Raw genomic sequence first — 21,143 nt, 5'->3', positions numbered from 1 at the left:
TTGAAAGTCTTGTTTGTAATCTGATATCAAGAATTTTTCACAGGTGTTACTTTTTTGATGCTTTTAGGTCGATAATCAATCTTTCCTTTTCATCAATGTGTCCAACTTCAGTTCTAAACAAACTTTAAGTTATGTCAAAACAATACTAGCATTGGTGATTCCCCTTCTCTTATGGAGCTGGTGGAAATTGGGTAGTAGAAGGAAAGTCTGCTGCTGTTAGAAAGAGTTTATCTTCTGAATCAGTAAGCAAGTATGGTGCATGCATCTTCTGCATGGGTCTGAGCACCAATGTAGGATATATCATGGTCACGGAGGGGAAAAGCTGTTGTTAGTCTGTATTTAGACTTATCTTGGCAAACATTTGTTGAAGCAAACAGCTTCAGAAATGTTTGGGCCAACACTAAATCAGGTCAGACAAAAGAATACCAGCCAACTGACACAGCAGTGCCTTTTCCAACTGCATGTATTGTGACCAGCCCTGACTTGGCAGGGAGGGTGACTGGCTCTGACAAGCTCGATGAGCAAATTTTGTTTTGTTTTGCGTGAACAGAACCCATAGCTGTAAGGCCATTATTGCTTGCTAATGTTTACTAAACAAAGACTTCCTGTTGAGAAATTTCTGAAATTAGAAATAGGTACCTTATGCTGGTTTTACCCTAAAGATAGATGAGTGGTTATAAAATGTGGTGACTGAAACCATTGAGGTGTTTGGATGCTAATAACAACAGTGTGCTGCTGAGATGGCTTGGCTAACGCTGACAAGCTTCCTGGCTGCTTTGTTAGACCATTCTTCTGCGTTAGGTTTGTCAGCTTTGAATACACGCTTTTTTACCCTATTCTTTTCTCCACTTCTGCAGAGTATGCTTTTGTGTGGTTGTCTTCACAGTTTGGAATAGCTTGTTTCCAGCCAAGAAAAATGACAGTTTTTTGACAGGAAAATGGGGTTTAACTCAGTGAAAGAAGTTTCACAGATAGGCTACTAAGCTCTCTCCAAGCCTTGGGATTCGGCCCTCCTCTCCACAAGTTTTAAGAGCTCTGGGGTTTGGGGTTTTTTCCTTCTTTTGTGGGGTAGAGGACTGACTTATTCTTCCAGGAAATTGTTGTCACCTAAGAAAACAGATGGATTCACATGTCCAGGGAGGTCCTCTGTGCTGCAGGCTCAGGAGCAGTCACAGTCCTCTGGTCTCAAGTACTAGCTAGTCTTCTAAGTTAAGCTTGAAAGATTTTAGACCTGGTACAGCATCCATTGCTGGAAGAATTTCCTGCTTGACTTCATGTAGATAAATGAATATATGCAGTGAGACAAGGAACAGAAGAAAAACTGAAAGTAAATATTAATTTTTATGTCTAATTACGTCAGGTTGAATTGCTGCAGGAACTTCTTGGAGACACATTTCCTCATGCATTCTTTTCACAGTAAACAGTATTTGCTCTACGCTTGCTTTGGTCTCTTTGCCGTTTTCAGAGTCCTTAGTATTAAAAATGTTTCTATTAATCTGGCATATTTGGATTGGTTTACTACCTGATGTTTATAAATCTGTCCCGAACAGGAAATCTCTGTTTTAGCATTTGTTTGGTGAGTGTCAGTTGCTGAATGCAATGTAGTTGTGGTTCCTTATGGCTTCTGCTCCTACCCCTCCCCAAACACCCTTGTATCACAAACCTTTTGTCTTCTAGAGGCACAGAAACAATGTTCCAGATATTCTGTAAACAAATAATACTGTGATGGAATACAAAGAAATCTCAGTTGGGTGTACCCAGACCTTTGCTTTTGAGAGTACAAGCAACTAATCTTATCCTTGAATGCATTATTTTAGTGATAGTGTTCTCCTGGACAGTATGATAAACATGTAGTTCAACTCAGCAGTTGTTTTCATCTTGCATTTCCCTTTGAAGCTTACTACTTGTTTCAGACTTGAAGAGACTTGTGTGCCTTAAGTTTTTTTCTCTCTTTTCTCCTTCTCCCATTTGTTTTGCTTTTTTACCCCACCTCTGATGGTCTCGTAAGATATGAAGTCTTAATATTAAGGAACTGCATTTTGGGAGCAGATATGCTTTAATTAGTTTTCTGTATTACCGCTTTTTTCTTTTTTTGCCCTCATCTAACCTGTGAGAAGCCTCAAGAGGCTGTTTCATCCTGTAATGTCAAACCTGTATTTGTGAGTCACACTGAACTCTGGGGAAATAATTCATGCAGTTTGTTGTCTGCCTGCAATGCGCTCCCCTCTGAGGACTCTCAGACTGTGAGTAACCTGTAGATTGGTTTTGCTGCTTTCCTTCCTTGTTTTCCCTCCCCTACTTGTTTGGGGTCCAAAAGTCTATCTATCATGTCACCAAAAGGACCTGGTTATGGGGTATGTGCATAGATGTTCCTAATCGCTTGATTAGGAAGTTTTCTCTCTCTAGCCAGAAGTGGACATCTGTGCATCAGAACACAGGGACACTTAATCTTGGATAGGAAAGAGATGCAGTTCTGGTCAAATGGTGCACTTGTGCAGACTATTTCTAGTGAGTTGACCACAAAATTCATGCTTTGCACGTGAGGACTGCACAAATACTGGTTTGACAGAGCTGATGGGGAAATTTTGTGGCATACAGCCTTCAAATATGCCTCCATAAAAACCTGTTTGTCCCAGTCCTCACCATGTAAATTAGTCCCAGAAAGGGGCTGTGGAATATTTGTCTGTCTCTGGAGGTTTGTAAGAAGACGTAATTCACTAGCTCCACAGACTACCTCCTCCTTAAATATTTCAGAATTTAAGTCTATACACTAGACATGTTACTTGACAAATGAATTGGAATTACCTTTAACTGTCTAATATCCTATTGCCTGGAAATAACATGTTACTATAATTTTCAGATACATTTTCTATGTTATCTGTTCCACTTTGGGTTTGTGGGTATCAGTATAGCTTTGCTGTCTTCTCTGTTCCCTGCTGCCTTTGCAACTCCCAACAGCATTTATTTTTGTATCGGTGGAGTACAATTGAGTCTTCAATGGATTAAAACTTGAAGGATCCTTTAAAATTATCTGGTTTCATTTTGACAGCTATAGATTTTTCTCCAGGTGCTAGAAGGTGGCAATGGCCATGCTGGTTTAGACTAGATCTGTGTCTAACTCTGTCTGAGCATTAATGACTCCAAAAATGAATAGCTAGAGAAAAGTAAGAATGATAAGTTGTACATATGTGATACCTTTACCCCTCCTCTGAACTGTTTCTACTTAGAGGAGTCCTTGAGCTGTTGCAAGTTACGTGTTTTTAGTACAATGCTTAATAGTTCAGAGGAGTGATTGAGTAAAAAGAAGTTGTGGAGGCAGATCCAAAAGGAATTAAATTAAGTCAAAGACAGCAGGTCTGTAAGCAGTTACTGAAGTGCATAGGAACAATTGTGGTAGCAGTTGAGTGCTGGGGGACTGGACTGCAGAAAGCAGACAGTCTCGTCTAGTATTCTAAGCAGCTTCACCCACTGCTGTGTAAGGCACAAGCTAACTGGACACATGGCCTGACCTGGCAAGGCATTTATTGTCTCATTAGTAACCCACAGGAAAACGTGGAAGAGCTTGTCCTGTCTCCTTGTTTCTATGAAAACTTCTTGTGTCAGTGCTGTGCTTTGGCAAGAATTTCCGCAGGTCTCTTACACAAAGAATCACCTTGTTCTGTTTTGAATCTGGCTCCTGCTTGCTCTGTTTAATCATCTGAGCTGTGTTCTATTTAAGTGGAAGCCGTTGGCAAGCAATTGATTCTACCTATGATTTTCATGCCTTTCACGATTTTATAGAGTTCTCTATAAATCATCTTTATCCACAGTCCAAACTTTCGCTGTTGTTGCTTGTGTGGAACCTACTTCAAGCCTGGATTGCTTTTGCCATCTGAGCTATAGTGAGCCTTTACATCAGTGTGTGTTTGTTATAAACTACCTCTGCTACTAAAGTGTATGCATTGAATCATAGTCATGTTTAGTACCAACCTCTTGACATTTTTTTGCCTTTGCTGCTTTTAAGTCCTCAGTTTAAAACCATTATGTATACAAGTAAATGAAGCAAAAGACACAGTTATGTTTCTTTAATAAATTATATTGATCTTTCTTAATTTACTGCTGTCTAAGATGTGTTTTCTTGGACTTGTGTGTCCTATTAAGGATACAGAGTTTCCTACTCCCCTCCAGCAGGAACAAACACATGAACTGCTGGTGAATAGTAGATGAAGTTTTTGCCTTAGTCTGCTTCCCAAGTCAAGGTTTTTCCTTTGACCATGTATAAGCTAGTCCAAGTTGAAAATATCTCCTCATATTTGACACCTAGGGAGATAAAGCCTGATGCAGAATGGTCCTTACGAGGCTTGGTTTTGTACTTGGTAAAATCTCATGCAATTTGTATGTAGTCCCTTCCATCTACCTACCTGACAGTAGTGATATACTGTGCTGATGGGTCATCTTTATTGATTTCTCAGAAAAATTAGAAAATTTAGGTGCTTCTAGCCTAAATATAAGATCCTGTAGCCAGAACTAAATGGCTCACTTCTGAAACTGTTCTCTGAGTAACAATGAATCAATTTGCACTGTACTGTAATTGTTTGTATTGACCTGTTTTTTATCATGGCCACAGCAACACAGAATTGCCATTCCTTTTTTGCACGGTGGGGAAGTGAGTCAGCTTGTATTAGATCCTCTTTTTCTTTTTCATAAGCTAGACTTTCCTGAATTTGAAAGCTTTTTACCACAACTTGCAACGCAGCACTCTAGTGCATGTGAAACTCTTTAATTCCGTGCACCAGCACCTCTTCTGTAACAGAATGGAAGAGCTTGTGGTTTAACCTGTGCCATGTATGCAACAAGTACTATTTATTTAAATAATAAGGCAGAGTGAGGATACAGGAGCATGTAGCAAGAGGTATATGTGCAAAAGCTATTGCCCTACATGTATGCCTGTCGAAAAATATTTCTAAATTAGGCCTGATTCTGCAAAATAATTTAGGTGTTCAACTTCTTTACCAGAACTGACATGCTTAAAGACTGACTTCTGTAGATCTAGTCTTATATACTAAAGGTGCTTAAGATTGTACTGACATTAAAGTTGAAAGCTAATCAACATTTGCCAAAAATCTTTGTTTAATTATTTGAATATACAGAAATGGTGTTGAATTTGTATTGGGTGAAGAACTAATGAACAATCTAAATCTGCTTTTCTTAATACTCTTTATTAAATATATGCAATAATAAAAGTGGTGGTTGATGAAATAACATTAGTAAAAGATGATGATTTAATTCGGAAACTTTAGAGTGTTGATGCAGAGTGGTCCCCCTTTTTATTTAAAAAATATACATGCTTGACTTTTTGGGAAAATTAATTTATATGTAAACAGCATACAACATTGCAAGTAAACTGTGAGCAAATGCTTGTGTAACTTTTTTTAACATTTTCTTTATTCTAAGCAGGCCCAGCTTCCATATGGCCTAGACTTCAGTGCAGCTGAATACTATCGAAGAGTAATGTGATTGGGAGTTAATTCACTGTTTTAATGTAGTTCCTCCTTTACTTTTTTTCAGAAAAACAAGAGGGCCTGCATCAAGTAGTACATGAACGCCTGGGAGAGTTGCTGCGTGTTTTAAAAGCAGTGATAAATAAGCATCCAACTCTAAACTCTGTTGATATTCTTAGTGCTGCAGGAACTGTTATTGCAAAAGTAAAAGGTAAGGAATTTACTACATTTCATATTCTTGGAAAATCATATTTAGTGACTTGATTGACTCTGGTTTGGGATTATAGATTCTATGAATACAGAAGAAATGGGGAGGGTTAATAGTAATACCTTAACATTTGTTTGAAAATATCTTCTGTAAATGAAAAGTAATAATAAATAGCTTGTTCTCCTGTTGTTGTAACTAAATTCTGTTTATAGGAAGCTAGCTGCAAACCCATACTGAATTCCAAAAGCACAAGTCTTTGATCTTGAGTTTTTCTTAACCTTTGTGTTGCGGAATAGTATCACAGAAGGATAAACCTCTTGTTTATCCACTTAAAGATTTACCAAAAAACTCTGCTTAATTCTGTTGAAGGGGTGGTGTTGTATTTATGTCAAATGAAGAAATAGTTAAATGAATGATTCACGTTTGAATGACCTAACACTTATTTATAAATTCTACTAATAAATCATAAGCATGGTGTAAACAGCAGCAAATAAGCCTTGCAGCCCTAGATGTTACTTTCTATTGCTTGCCTTTGCTGCTGAACTTCTCTGTGTCAGATAAATGTGTTTAGTGAAGTATGCATTTGCTCCGTTCCCAGACATCACACCTATTTCTTTTCTGTGTAGTCTTTTACTGCAGCTCTCCCCACTCCAGAGTAAGTCCAGTTTTATTGCTGTAGAATCAGTACAGTTCTTTCCATGTGGCATGGAGAACATTTTATGTAGGATTAAATCTCCACCTTTTGCTTGTGTTAAATCATGTGGAACATCTTCCTTCAGAGATGTATAATTTAGTTTTTCTCCTTGTTCTAGGGTTTTTCTCCTTTTCTGATCATATTAATGTCTCTGAAGATACACTGCTGACTCAGCAAAGTATGAATATCAGTTAAAATAATTTGTTTAGCTGCCTGATTCCTATATCTTAGATTGGATTGGCTTCTTCCAAGTGTCTTAGGCATCCTTCCTGTCAATATATAGCTTTTCCAGCTTGTTTGATCTTGCCAGGTATTAGCAGCCTACTTTGCATTTTCTTCCTGGTACATGTAGAGTTTCCTATAGGTTTGTCCCTGGTATAAGAAATGATCACAGGATTATAACTCTGCAGCTTCTGAACTTGCTTTAGAGAGCTGTACATAATGGTAGAAATGCAGAGGGCATCCCTGAGAGACTGGTGTTTGTCTTGTTAATCTGAGGAACAGTTAAGTGCATGTGTACAATGGTAATCAGGTATTTATCCATGAGAATGGGTTAAATGTTTAGTGACCATAATTCCACATCCACCTTAGACAAGCCATTTCCATGCGTAAGTGCTGTGGTGAGTTTGCCACTCTGCCCTAAATTCCATGGGCACAGGACAATGTTCAACTGCTTTTTCTTTAGTTTAGGAAATGTTGAGGAGAACTGACTTAAGGTATCCAAAGAAGTCAAATTACATCAACCATATTATTGTAATAATATCTGTCCTCTCCAGATTACATAGTTTATCAAGGCTGTTCCCGGTAAGCAATGCCCCAAGGTGATCACTGTCTATAAGGTCCAAGTTTACCACTGCAGAGTAAAGCAGTAGAATTACTTTGCATGTCTCGCATGGTAATGTCGTTGCATTGATTCCATAATTATGTTGGTCTTTTTGAGACTTTTTATATCTGATTTAAAGTCCACTATAAGGCCAAAGTCACTTCATGTAGTTCTACTGCTGAACCAATTTTCCAGATCTACTGACATGGAGAGTTAAGAACTTTGTTGAATTACGTAATCCATTCCCCTAGACTACTGGCAACCTTCTGAATTCAATGCCAGATGTAAGGGGCTTTTTTCTTCCTCTTGGTACACACTCTTCCATCCTACAGTTCCAATAGTGCTGAGCCCTAAGCAGATACACTGCCATTTCATACATTCTCTTATATGCATCTGTTTCTGCCTGGTTTGATGAGAAGATGTTCTTTGAAGAATTATTTTAAGATTCGTTCATTTCTCTTGATGGTAACTTCAGTACTAAGCCTTTTTTGGCAATACAGATATTCACAAATTCCTTTTAGCTTCCACCGAACAGATTTTAGTTCATATAATTAACATGTTTGCACTTCAAATAAACTAAATGCTAGCATTTTGCTTATGTTGCAGAGTTCACTCCCTGTTAATATATTGAGTTTATGAGGAGCTACAGTCATGGAGAGATTGCATTATTTTCTATATGGAAGGAAAAAATGCTGTTAAGAAAGCATTGTGCATATTGTATCATTACAGAATGTTGAAAGTCACTCCACTCTTTATTCTAAGAATGCCAGAAGCAGTACAGTCATATCTTCCCATTTTCTGTCAGTTATTTTCCAGTGGGTCAGGTTGTGATATCGTACTTCAGGTACATCTTAAAAGTTTGTGTTCAGCCATAGCTCACTTGAACTATCTTAAATATGATCTTGTATGATGAGAAACCTCTCAAAGAAAAAGGCATGAAAGGAGTTGATTTTGTTATGGTAACAGACTTTCTCCTTGAGCTGAAACTGAGCTCAGGCTTTGACTTTTTTCTCACTGTTGGTTACATCATTCTGAATAATTTTCTCATGGGCAACAGTTTGACAGTACTGAAAATCTAGCTTTAAGACTCCTGCTACACGATCCAAAGTACAGTGATGATACCGTGCATGGCGCTGATCTAATATAAATGTGATCTTCCAGCTTGAATAAATAAATAAAAAGTGTTTTCTGGTGGAATAAAAGATTAAGGCGAGCAATTGCTATTCATAGCATTCACACTAATTCCTCATTGAGTTATTCATCTGTCCCGCAAACAGCATGCATTCTGGACTTAGAATGGAGAGGCTGGCACAAACTGGTTATTCTTTGGCTAAAGCAAAGACAAACTCTCTCTGTGGTGAATCGTCATTCCTGTGATCCAGTGCTGTGACCTGGTCTCACATAGTTCCCAAGTTAGTTGTAAGGCAAGGGAGCTCTAGACCACACTAAAGAAGGTGATCTTGGTCCGTTCTACCTCAATATTTGTAGTCTTTCATATAAACAAGTACTTTCATATGAAGACTGTAGTAATATCTGTTGCTGTTTGCTTGGTCATGTATTGTATTTATCGCGTGTTTGGAGATGGAAACAGCGAGTGACAAGAGTTACTTTGGTCCTACTTCTGTAAAAACAGCAAGACCTTTGCTGTATGAAAACGGCCTACCTCCCTGCCAACATAACCTGTGGTAAAAGTGAAGGCAGCTTGTCTGTCTCTTTAGGAGCCGTTTGGTTTTTACAGCTGGTTTTTGTGTGAGGATCATAGTGCTTCAATTTTGTATTCAAACTGAAGTGTACAACTGCTGGAACAGAGGAAGCTGAAGTGAAAATACCACATGTTGTGGTGAATTGTAAGCATATGGGACCTCAAGTTTGATTACAGTGGCCTGTCACACATGCGTTCACAGGTTCTCAGCTGTGGTTATTTCACTGGAAGTAATGTGACTTTTGAATAAACAGGAAGCTACGAAAATGTGAGAAGCTGGTAGGACAGAACCAGTATCCTTTTTCCTCTGTCTTCCCAGACTGTGTTAATGTGACATTATGAAAGAAGTTCATCTGACTCATCTGTTTCTTGTCATTGGAGGACAGAACTATAAAAAGATGTGGAAGTGTTCTGTATCTGTAGTCAGATTTATGACTACAAAGAAGATTAATCTGGCATGGAAAATTTCAGATGTTTATTTAGGAGAGGATGAAATAGAAACAAGCTGGGATTTACACATTGGTGTTGTGGGGTTTTTTTTCCACTCCCTTCAGAAAGAGAAGCATAACTGATACAGCTTCTAGAAAGACCTTTTTGAACCTCTGCATAATGCTACAGTTTCAAATCTAGTTTGTATTTGGAACTTCACATAGAGCAAATGGTTATTTTAACAAACATCTGCCTTTGCTCATAATGAAACCAGCTACCATAACTTTGGAACCGCTGACTGCCACTTTACTCTGGATTGTAAAATACTCTCTTAAGTATGACAAGTTGCACTGTGATTTAAATGTTATGTCCACTGCAGACAGAGCACCTCCTTTAAATTACTGCAAGTGGGAATGTTTTGAATGTTAGCAAAAATTAGAATGCTTGTGCTCTTTCAGCCTTTTCTCAGGCCCTTCAGTGGGAATGATGTGAACATGTTTGTAGTTCTGATTTGGATGTCTAATGCTTTTCCTTTTGGATAGAGTGAAGGAGAAACTAGCTGTACCGTGCTACCTTAATCTTGCTACAGAGAATGATGTTTGACAGAACAGATAATGTCAGACTTGTACCAGTTTATGCTGAGATTGCAGGAAAACATAGGGGTGGGGGGGAAACCTTGATTTCTATGGTTATATCTGGAACATGACATGGCTCACGAGGGCTTTTTGCTTGAACTACTATTCATCCTTGCTTACTCAAGGCACCTCGATCTGTAAGAATTGAAACTTACTGCAGCATTTTGCCTGAGACCTGTTTATATTCCTGTTTCTGGAAGTCACTTCCCAGTCTGGCACACCATCATACTAATAATTGTTATTTTCCCTCTCAGTGTCTTTAAATAGTTTATGGGCACAGAGTACATGTTTGTCTTGATCCCATGCTGAATAGAAGATCTTTTGCTCTAAATTGTGCCTTTTGACTTAACTGAATCGCTAAAATGAATGCAAATTCCTGGTAAGGCTGAAAATTGCATTTGTCTTGTAGAAATTTACTTTATAGTTTTTTTTTTTCTAATCATTCTGCATCAAAGTTAAATACCTCTAGCAAGGTGAAGTAATTTCAGTTTTATCGGTGTATCTGTGGTGTAAATTCAGAGCAAACTTTACTATGGAGGGAATAGGAAACAGTTCCTCAAACTTGTCTTGTTGGCATCCAGCTAGTTAGGGAGGATGCCAAAACTTGGTAAGTACAGGCTGGTGAAATTATATAGCAGAGAACACTAAAAGTAGAGCAGTAGAGCCTGGCCAGCCTGTTCATCATCTCTAGCTGTGAGATGCCAAGAACCACTCCTTTTCTGTGTCTTTCCAGTTTGCGTGCTACTACCCTTTACTCATGTTTCCCCCCCACATTCTTTCACACATTTTTAAAGATGAGAGGTTGTTGAGGAATTTTTAGATCAAAATGGGCACAGATATTTAGATGTGCACAACCCAGCTTTTGCACCTGAATAAAGCTAGCCTTGCAAGAGAATCAGTTACTGTAGAGGACGCGCTGTCTTTAAGGTTTCTCTCTGTGTCATTAGAAAGTTGCTCTGTCTTGTACTCCTCTCGTTTCTTACATGAAGCTTTCCTCGGTAGTCCTTGACTTGTTACTTTGTAGACCAGAGTGCTCAAATAGCCCTTTCTCATGGGAAAACATAATAATGTATGTAAACAATGATTATTTGCTGCTAAAGGAGAATTGACGAATCAGCTTATAACACAATGGCTTGCCTCTGCTAAGAGAGGTATGAATGTGTTGTGAACTCTGATTAAAACGGCTTCACTTGATCATATTGGTCGTGTGTTGTCCCTTAATCCTCCACAAGAAGTAATAACAATAAGTATTCCAAATCTACATTTTGAAGGAGGGAGTGTTTTTTTGGTCTTGCTTGGGTTTTTTGTTTGCTTGTGTGATGCTTTTTTTTTTTTTTTTGATAGTTCTGAGATCACTTGAAAGCATTGTTGGGATTTTGAGGACAGAAAACTGGTTTCAAAGTTATTTAGTTCTAACTAGTGAGCCAATTGCTTACTGCTTAAAATCAGCTAGTAAGGTATGGATTGAAGCTGTATTGCTGTCTAAGGAAGCTTATGGTGGTGTTACTATACCTGTCTATTAGGTATGAGAAAATTGGCCGGTAAAGAGTAAACTCTGCAGGCTGGTGTAGTTTTGGCTTGTCCAGGCTCTGCAAACAGTTGGGGAGGTAGCTTTGCTGCTGCCAGTCCTGCACAAGTCTATAGGGAGCAGGAAGGAAGCAAGCAAATTCCTGCAGACTCCGACACAGCAGTGTCCTATATGCTGCCTTGATTTGTCTGCAAGGGGACAAGTGAGCTTTGCAGAAGCTTGTGTGCTGTGCTGTGGTTGCCGTGAGCTGTCTAAGCATCATGGTTTAAAGGCCTTCATTGCAGTTTGGTCTTGACAGCTGACAGCCTCTTCGTCATAGTTTCAGAAGCATTGCTCAAATGTCCTCAGGCACTGATTCTGGCTTCCAAAACTTGCATGGCTGTTGTTGGTTCCCCAGCCTGTTCTGTGCTTGATTCAGAAAGCTCTTGATGGCATCACCCAAGAGTTGAAACTTTGCAGTGGCTTGCAGCTTTTTGATGAGATTAGCAAACCCACCTTGGTTTGAACACAGGCTTGCTAGCTTTGGAAATGCAGGTCCACTTCAATACAAGCCTAGCTTGCATTTCAGGTACTGGATTCTGGATTTTAATGTATTGCTGTCATATGATTTTTATAAAGTTCATTATGTGGCATCTGAAGTCTTACTTAAAAGCATTGTTAAGTTGTACACTTGCTTTGAAATCTGTAGAACTATAGATAGATAGCTGTCATTTCCAGACATGGAAAGATTACTGTAGTTCATTGTTGTCAGTAGCTATTGTGTGCAGTCAGGATGTCCTGGGGAAAGAACGTGCATGGTTTAAAGTTGATGTTAAGTACATCAGCATTCCAGTGGCAGTAAGCTAGAAGAAAGCTGTTCTTATTCCACTGAATTACTAATAGCTTGGACTAACTTTTTTGGGAGAAGTAGTAATTCTGAAAAACTGGATATTGGTTATTCCATGAGATGGATCCTGAAAAGAAAGGATTTAGCTGGTGTGTAACGTGTAAAGCTTAACAAAACTCTTCCTGGAACAGGAAGGCAGAGTGAAACAGCATTTCTTCAGGGAGAGGCTATCTGTATTGATGTCTTGTTAGCAAAGTGAAAGAAGTGCTCTTTCTCTGAAGACAGCGCAGCTAATGGATATACAAATGTTTCAGTGGTAAGTCCTTTGAATCTACAGTCAGTTTTGATGGTTCCGTTTTAGTTTTGAAACAGTTTGCTTTTCATGCCAGCACTCAAATGATTTTTCGCTATTAGCTGGTAATCAATAGATTTTGTAATAACTGTTGTTGCTTAATGTTTTGGAATGCAAAGTTTACATTTATAAACAGTGTTGTCTCTGGAAAGCTGAGGTTCCCAACCAACCTGAATTTTTTTAAAAAAAATAAAGAAATCTACTGCTATTTACAAAGTTGTTAAAAAAAAAATCTATCTGTTGAGCTTTGAGTCTCATTTCAAACAAAGGTGCCAGAGGCATTTTTTAGGTAATTACGAAGTGTAAAAGAATGAAGAGGTAGAAGAAGCCTTAATTTAGCAGTGAACTGTGGCAACAGAGACTGTTAGTATTTTTGTAATACGTGGCAATGTTGTGTTTTATTGCTGTAGGCTTATTACAACACATTTTTTCCAAATCTGCCAGTAATTGTGTAAATAGCCCATGAGAAGAATACATATTTTCCATAATAGCTTTGTATAGAAATAGTTGTTATAAAAATGTTGATCAGACCTGTTGGTGTGCTGTGTAAAAAGGAATGGATTCAGCTGCGTTAATTTACTGGTTAAAAACTTTTCCTTTCACAAAGGAAGTCTAATGAGGGAGCAGATTACTGTACTTTCTTTGTTTGTTACCCATTAGTGTTTAGGCACCTGGCAGGAAGTTTGGGTAGTTTTTAGAAGTAAAGTCTGTTACTTTAATTTGCTAAAAACATGTGTATAAAATAGGCAACATTTTAACGTGATTTAATTTTTGGTACTTCTAGAAGTCCTTGTGGGCCACTATTACCATACTTGTACTTGAAATGTGAGAAGGATAATGTAAATTAACATTTTCCCAGGTTTTGCAGGAAGTGATGAATAGATGTCTCATTGCAGTATCTCTGGGACAGATAATTTTAAGTGCAATTTAGACATTTAAATAATTAAGAATAATGCATTGCTTTAAAAAAAAATAGCTTTAAAAGAATAAACACTAATGTGAAGCAGTCACTTCTCCTAATGTAAAGCTGGGAAAGCTATCCAGAGGGCTTGCCTCCGATTCAAAAGAATGTACAAAAAATTTCCATTGATTAAGGAATCTAGTTAGAAACAGGCAAAAAATGTTTGTGCTTTTTGTCTTTTCCTTTCTCCCTCCTCTCCTTTGTCCAGTAGTTGTAAATAGATACTCGGGATGAGTCATTCTTCTTGTCTTTTTATTCCAGTTTGTCATGGAAGCATGTAAAAGGCTCAGTGCTGAATGCATAAACACTGGTCTTCATCATCTTTTTTAAACTATCTAGTTTGTCCAGGAATGCTCCCTTTCCCACTTTGGAACAGCAATAGTTATACTAAGTTCTTCCCTACTTTTAACACGAACAACTCAGGGGCTTTTGCCAGATGATGGAGCTAGTAATTAAAGGGTTTTGCAATGGACACCACCTTTTTATAGCTTTCTGTTTGCCTGTGTTCTAGCCAGAAATTCTATGTTCTGGGTACATATGCAGGATCATCATATATAGTTGTGTGGCAAGGGGGCACCCCCCATAAACTAGGGCTAGTGTTCTGGATTCCGAAATTGCTACCCAGGGAAGAAACAGTTTTTTAAATATTTAACTGTGTTTCTGAGCTGCTTTATGGTGTTGCTGATGCTGTGTGATTTGACTTGTTGATAAATGACTGCTTCTCTTCCCTTCACATTATCCTCATGTTCCCACACAGTGCAGTTTCTTAAGTATAGGAAGTGGAAGAGTAATCTGATTTCATTACGAGAAGCTCCTGGATCTTTTGTTTAGTGTTTTTCATTAAGACTGTGCTTTTTCAATTGTTCAGAAAAGTAGAATGTTGCATGCTCTGTAGAAGACTACATATAAAGTTATCTTTAGGCCTAGTAAACTTGCTTGCTTTATCCCACCTCTCACCTTTTGGTTTTCATTTTTTTTCCTAAGCGGTGAACTTCAAAGAAGCTAATGAAGAAAACAAGAGAGAACTTTTCAGTGAAATATTTTCTTCCATTGAGACATTGGCATTCACCTTTGGAAACGTGTAAGTAGGAATCCAGAAGGAAGTTTTAAGGAGCTCTGTGGAGCTGAATCAAACTAGGACTAAACAACAACAACAGAAACTAGTTGTATTTTGGACAAATATTAGCTGACAAACTCCTTTGAATTAACCATGTCCAGAACAGCTTTACTGCTTTGTTTGGGGATGTGGGTTTTTGTTGGGTTCTTTTCCTTAACAAGGAAAATTATCATGATATAGAACTTGCAGGGAATATAGAACTACTTCTAAAATTGTTCTGCAGAACTTTTAAAGGAAATTAGAAACACTGAATTTTTGTTCTCAGTGGTCTGAAGATGCTTGGTGAGGTAAAGTAATGAAGTAAAACAATTCTTTGTTTTTCTTGTAGTGTTTCAGACTTCCTTATGGGAGATGTAGACAATGGCTCGTCACTGGGGCTTCCTGTATCTCGGAGAAGTCGGGTAGGCTAAGCACGTTCTCTTGGGGTGTGGAATTATATCTTTTAAAGGAGATTTTCATTTCCACTGAAACTCTGCATGAGGGGGCAAGGACACTTGGAGTTTTCTGTGTGTTAAAACAAGGTTAAGCCCATGAAAAAAAATGACTTCAAGATTTCAGATTCTTGAACGTATTCTCTGTTCTAAATACCAGTGATGACTTAACAGGGCTAATGCTCTAATATGTAAATGACAACCTGCTGTAATTGTTGTTGAGATTTTTAAAGTGGTTAAGTGTGATGAACTAAATACCTCAAAGTAAGTTACTTGAATGATTTGCATGCTGGAGTAGTTAGAATAGACCCGTTAGACCTAGAAGGTAAAGGTTTAATGCCCTCTTTTTGGCTTTTAAAGACTAATACACATTACAAAATAAACTTTTCTAGAGCCCAGTTTCTTCTGTAGCTGTATCAACAATTCACTAAGAGAACTGAGGCAGAGCACTATCAACTTATAGGTAGTCAAGGAAAAACATTAGCGTTTTAAACTCTGCTTTAAACACTTTGAAGGTGAGATTAAAAAATGCTCAATATAAAATTCTGTACTGAATTTTTTTGTCTAGAAACATACTTTCAAGTAAATCAAGCCAAATTAAAATGTACAAACAAGGAAAACACAGTTAGTAATCGGTATGTATGACAAACTAAGTTGTAGCAAGGTTAAAAATTTTATGCTGTGGGCTTTTTTAAAGGCTTCATTGAAACGTACCTAAGGCTTAGCATTCCTTCGTACGAGCTTGGTCATAGTGATGCTGTGCAGCTACAGCTAAGCAGTCATCTTCACGTTTTCACTGTGTTTGATAACACGTGTGTGAGAAGGATGGATGATCGCAGAAGTTCTGAGGCTGCCATAAAACTCAGCTTCACAGACAACATGGAGTAGAAGGAGTCTGCTCCGAAAACTGGTTCCAGCAGACTTGGAATCAGAGGATTAGGTTGCTGATTAAAAGTGTCAAATGAAATAGCATAGAAGCCAGCATTTCAATTAACTTAAATGAGATGATTTGAACAAGTACTATTTCTGCTAATCGGTTCACCAGCAGAAATAAGGTGCTGAATTTGCCAATGTTTTAATCTTGTAATTGCTTTGCAATGCAAAAGTAAGTTCCTGTGGAACAAGATGGTCATATATTGTGTATATATGTATTGTGAAGTGAATGTTTGGCTGTTCACTGTTCTGAACATGGGGGTAGCGGAACACCAAGGGGAAATTAGAGTATAGTGCAATGAAGAAGGAATTCTATTCTAGATATTCCAAAAGTCACCAGCTTATATTTAAAATCCCTTTTTTGTCATTTACTTTTCCTAATGTGGAAGGGAAAAAATATAAATTTTGGAGGAGATAGGATAATATGATTCGATTTCTTAGAAATCTGTCTTAAGTGTATTTTCGTTCAGGCAAATAAATACACATTTAACGGATAAATCATTTCACTTTGACTTACAATTTGGAGAGCAGTTTGAATGCCAACAAGGAATTGAGTGTAAAGAGGAGTTAGGTGCAAAATGTTTAAGTAGTAGTTTTAGCTTTTCAGTCTTGTAGATGTGTGCATTTAGTGTTTGAATGTAGCTGTATCCTAAAAAGATTAGAGCATAATATTTTGGTAGAATTTAACATATAAAACCCTTAGGGGTTAATTAAAGGAGGATATTTTTAATTGCCTGTGAAGTTAGGGACTGCCCTAAATAAGCTGTTGGGGGGAGTAGGGGGCTGCTGATCTTGCTTCTCTTGACTGCAGGGGAGTCTACATTCTTTAGTTCAGGCATTCCGCTTGGAAGCTCCCAAGTTAAATATGTGTACCCCCTCTTAGCAAATGTAATTGTTCTCATTTTAGCCCTTATAGTACAATCAGAAGTACAAGGTGTAAGCAAAGATATTTCTTAATTAAAAACAGAAGACCTTTCAAATACATTGAAAGAGCAGCGACAGGCATGCCTGACCTTTCATTCCTCAGTGAGCTATTTGAATACTGTTCGATGCTATGTGGATCTGAGATCATAATAATGGAGAATGATAAAATTTTCAAAACGTGTGCATAGATTTGCATCTGTCAGGGTGAGAGCTCTTGGGTAATGGGGAAAAAAAGGCAGAAGAGACTGGTTAAAGTTAAGAAGTTAAATCCATCTAAAAGTCAGGCTATTTTTCTTCTTCTTTTTTTTTTTTTTCTTGCTATGCTCCTTGGGATGAGTCATTGGATGCTTGAGGCATCAAGCTGTATGGATTAAGTTCTGATGCTAAGTTGTACAACATAAGCAAGAGTGTCCATGTGCTTGCTTTTAAAACCTATTACATATTTGCAATGGGGTGAATGTTGATGCCTGAGTGAGCATCAATTAGTTACCCTAACCAGATTATGTGTCTGAATTACTGGAAAGGAGTGAATAGTTCTCTGGACTGAAATTATTTAGGTCTTATAGAATGGGAAATAACTTTTAGGACCAGAATTTATAAGTACCTCCTGTGTTAATATTAAGTATATGGAGGTTTTCCTCTTCCCTAACAACTGTATGCCACTTGAAAATCTACTTGAAGACAGTAATACTTGACACCCAAGTCAGAATTAAATCTAGGAATGTTCAGGCTCTCTGTGTAGCCAAATATTGATCCTTTTTTTTTTTTTTTTTTCCACCAACTCTTTGGTTAATAGACAGCTTTGGACGGATTTCCCTCCTGTTTTGAAAAAGCTCTTCTATTTTACTGAAACTCTTGTACAGCAAATATAGTAGTCTTCCATTTCCTTAGGAATGGGGCTGTTCTTTAGACTGTAATTTGACTCTGTTGAGTGTAATTGATGATTAATACCTTGCATGTTTTAGTATATGGAAAAGCAGGTTTTACAGTGATGTAAACAGTGATTGTTGAGGGATTTGGAGTTTTGTGTGATTTATGATCACTTTCCATTTGCATTTAAACAAACAAACAAGAGCTACTTGCATCATTGTTACTGTGCTCCATTTCAGCTTTAAGTCTGAAAATAAAACACTACCAAATTCTAAAGTGGAAACAAGCTGTTCTTGTAAAGCTTAAAGCCGCTTTGCAGCTGTTTCTCAGCTCTTGTCTTCTGCCTGCTTGCTGCTTCTTAGTTTTCGAGAAGTTCATTCATTTAAAATGAAGTAGGGTTGTGTTGGGTTTTGTTTGGGGTGGTTACTAGGTAAATTTTTTATTAATTTAAATTTGTTCAGTGACCTGGCTTACTGCACAGTCCTACAAATAGTTCAACGTGCACAGTTAAAGGAGTAGCAAAATGCAGCATGAGGACAAAGGTAGGGATGAAATCTTGTGCTAAATTCCTTTTTACACTGCATTGCGTTCTGTCACGTTGTGCTGGTTGTAAGGGCTCCATTTGCAAGGTGGTGTGCCTGCAGTGCACACCTGCAAGTAATTTAGGAGAAATAACTTTATTGCTTTGAAGAAATACAGAATTCTAATAGCATGTAAGATAGTGTCTGTTATTCATACGTTAGCTCTGTGTGAAATGCTTTTGAAAGATAGGTAGGGATCTAAGAAAAGCTGCAGGTCACTTAAAGAGTTAATTGGGTTGATATTTCACAACAGCCTTTCAAGATTATTGGTTTCAGAGTATACAATGATTCTTTGCTATTTATGTTTCACTCAACAGCTATGGGAGCTTAGAAGATATTGTGCCTTAGATGAGAGGGAGTTGTAGCACAGATTGTTTTATCTGAAAAAAGGGGACAGATGATGCCATTTATTATGTTAGCCTGTCAGTTCTAGTGAGAGCTTTTCTTCTCTAACTTAATGTTTGTTTCTTGTACACTAGTCTTTTGAGAATCTTTCTGTGGAGTCTGGGGGTTCACTGCATGAAAGGGATGATATTCAAGGTAGGTTATTAATTTAGTATTAATAAGTGCTATTCTGTATCTATGTTGTTATCTTCTAGAATGTGATGAGTAAGTTGGTTGCTTTTTTACACCTATGCTGTCGTTAAAATGTCACTGTAAAAACTTTGCAGTTACAGAGGGTTTATGCTTTTGTGAAAATCAACCTCGATTGCCTTTAGCGGGTGGAAAAGAACCAAGGTCTGAAGCACTTGTGTATGTAATCATATGATTGGTGTTTTGTTAGGTCACTTTCTTAAAGAAAGTTATGCTGACCATATGACTACTATAGGTAAAATACTATGACCCTTAATTTGTTCTAAAACCTCTGTCAGTCCTGTTTAGATTCAACTAGCATTAAAGACCAACTCAAGATCAGAGCTGCTTAAGTATTCACAGTTGGCTAATACTGGCTTTGCTCTCAGTGTGTGGTCATGTCTAAAAATCACTTCTTTGTGTTCGATGCTTTATTTTCAGGACATCTTCGAGCAGAGGAGGTTGATAGCATGCTTCTAAGAAATGACAGCGGAATTGAATCAGCACTGTCCTATGCTAAAGCATGGTCAAAATATACCAAGGATGTAGTTGCATGGGTAGAAAAAAAGCTTAGCTTGGGTGAGTGGCTCTTTCTGGCATTTAATCAGCTTTGTCATGATGAAATTAAATCTCGTCAGGCCTCTGTGCTGCAGACTGTCAATAATGTGATTTCTAAATTAGTAGCTGTTCTGCCTAAGTAGACAGAACCGTTGTATATTTCCTATAATTAAAGGTCTGTAGCAAAGTGAAGGTGGTCCCCTGTGTAGCCTATCTATTAAAGGAAGAATGTAAAAAACATTTAGCATGGGGTACAACTGCTAGTGTAAACAATAACTGTGATTTTTTTTTTTTTTTTTTAACAGAAGTGGAGTGTGCTAAAAACTTAGCAAAAATGGCTGAAACTGCTAAAGCCGTTGTTGGACACCAGGTGAGTATGTGTTGTGGGCTTTAAAATAGTCTTGAGCACGTATTGGATGCCATATAATTTTCTCAATATGTTCTTTTGTCTTGTATGCTCTGTGATTTGGACTTGTAGACTTCTTTTTCAGAGTGTTTTCATAGTAAAATGATGTATAGGCGAGAAATTTTTGTATTCATACCTAACTGACTAACACATAAATACCTTGCTAAGTTTAATTGAAAATCTACTTCAAATATACAGACATTTAGAATGTCAATGTACCTCTACCTTACCTTGAACGTTTGTTTTGTTGTGTGTAATTTTAGGATTATATGCCATTCCAGTCGATATTCATTAATGCTTTTCAAAATGATATTGAGAACAGTCAACTTTGGCAACAAACAGCTGCTGCTCTCCAGTCTAACAAATTTGTGCAGGTGAGCTTAAAGAAAAAGACCAAGATATTGTTTAGGTTTTCATAAAGCTTTGTAACGGCACAGATTATTCACCAGAACAAACTTGCAGCCTGTCAAGTCTTTTATGCATTCTCTAATGTTTCCTATCTAGCCTCTTCTTGGAAGAAAAAATGAGCTGGATAGACAAAGGAAAGATATCAAGGAGCTTTGGCAGCGAGAACAGAAAAAAATGGTTTGTGTTTCTTTCATATCTAACAATATTCAATCTAAAATTCTTCAAAAGCACAAAACTTGAAAACTAGCTTGTTACACACTGAAATACACATGTAGAATCTATTGAACTTATTGAATGCAGTAACTAACAGTCAATTTCATGATATATTTGTATTTGTAAAAGGTTATCTTTCAATGACCATGTGCTTTGAACTGCAGTGTACAGACCTGTGCATGACAGCTCCTTTAAACATCACATTAGATAATAATCAATTATTTAAATTTTCCTGTTTTGATTTTTTGTTTGATTGCATTTTGCAGCAAGAGCTGGAAGGTGCTCTAAGAAAAGCAAAGTTACTATATATACAGCGTCAAGATGAGTATGAAAAGGCAAAATCCTGCTCTGCTCGTGCTGAGGAGGAACATCTTAGCTCAAGTGGAAGCTTTGTGAAAGATTTCAGCAAGCAACTGGAAAAAAAGCGAAGGCTAGAAGAGGAAGCTCTTCAAAAAGTAAGAGGTTTTGTTCCTTGCTGTTAAAGTTAAGCC

At 37.6% G+C, this 21,143-nt stretch overlaps 1 protein-coding gene across 3 annotated transcripts in view; it reads left to right on the top strand.

The window, feature by feature from the left end:
* The window catches only part of ARHGAP29 (Rho GTPase activating protein 29), a 54,694-nt gene that overhangs the window by 19,318 nt on the left and 14,233 nt on the right, over positions 1-21,143 (top strand). For 2 of the 3 annotated variants that reach the window (XM_069862126.1, XM_069862125.1), the window contains exons 3-11: positions 5,548-5,691; positions 14,623-14,719; positions 15,084-15,156; positions 18,974-19,034; positions 19,509-19,646; positions 19,931-19,995; positions 20,295-20,405; positions 20,536-20,616; positions 20,919-21,107. In XM_069862126.1, coding sequence (XP_069718227.1) covers positions 5,548-5,691; positions 14,623-14,719; positions 15,084-15,156; positions 18,974-19,034; positions 19,509-19,646; positions 19,931-19,995; positions 20,295-20,405; positions 20,536-20,616; positions 20,919-21,107 — 959 coding nt within the window. Of the gene's footprint in view, positions 1-5,547; positions 5,692-12,322; positions 12,642-14,622; positions 14,720-15,083; positions 15,157-18,973; positions 19,035-19,508; positions 19,647-19,930; positions 19,996-20,294; positions 20,406-20,535; positions 20,617-20,918; positions 21,108-21,143 lie in introns of those variants that run through there. The other variant, XM_069862127.1, reaches the window with a different exon arrangement.

This window comes from Phaenicophaeus curvirostris, chromosome 8, assembly GCF_032191515.1.
Source record: "Phaenicophaeus curvirostris isolate KB17595 chromosome 8, BPBGC_Pcur_1.0, whole genome shotgun sequence".
NCBI classification, from domain to species: Eukaryota; Metazoa; Chordata; class Aves; order Cuculiformes; family Cuculidae; genus Phaenicophaeus; species Phaenicophaeus curvirostris.
Note: the sequence above shows the minus strand (reverse complement) of the source record. Positions and strands in the feature narration are given on the sequence as shown.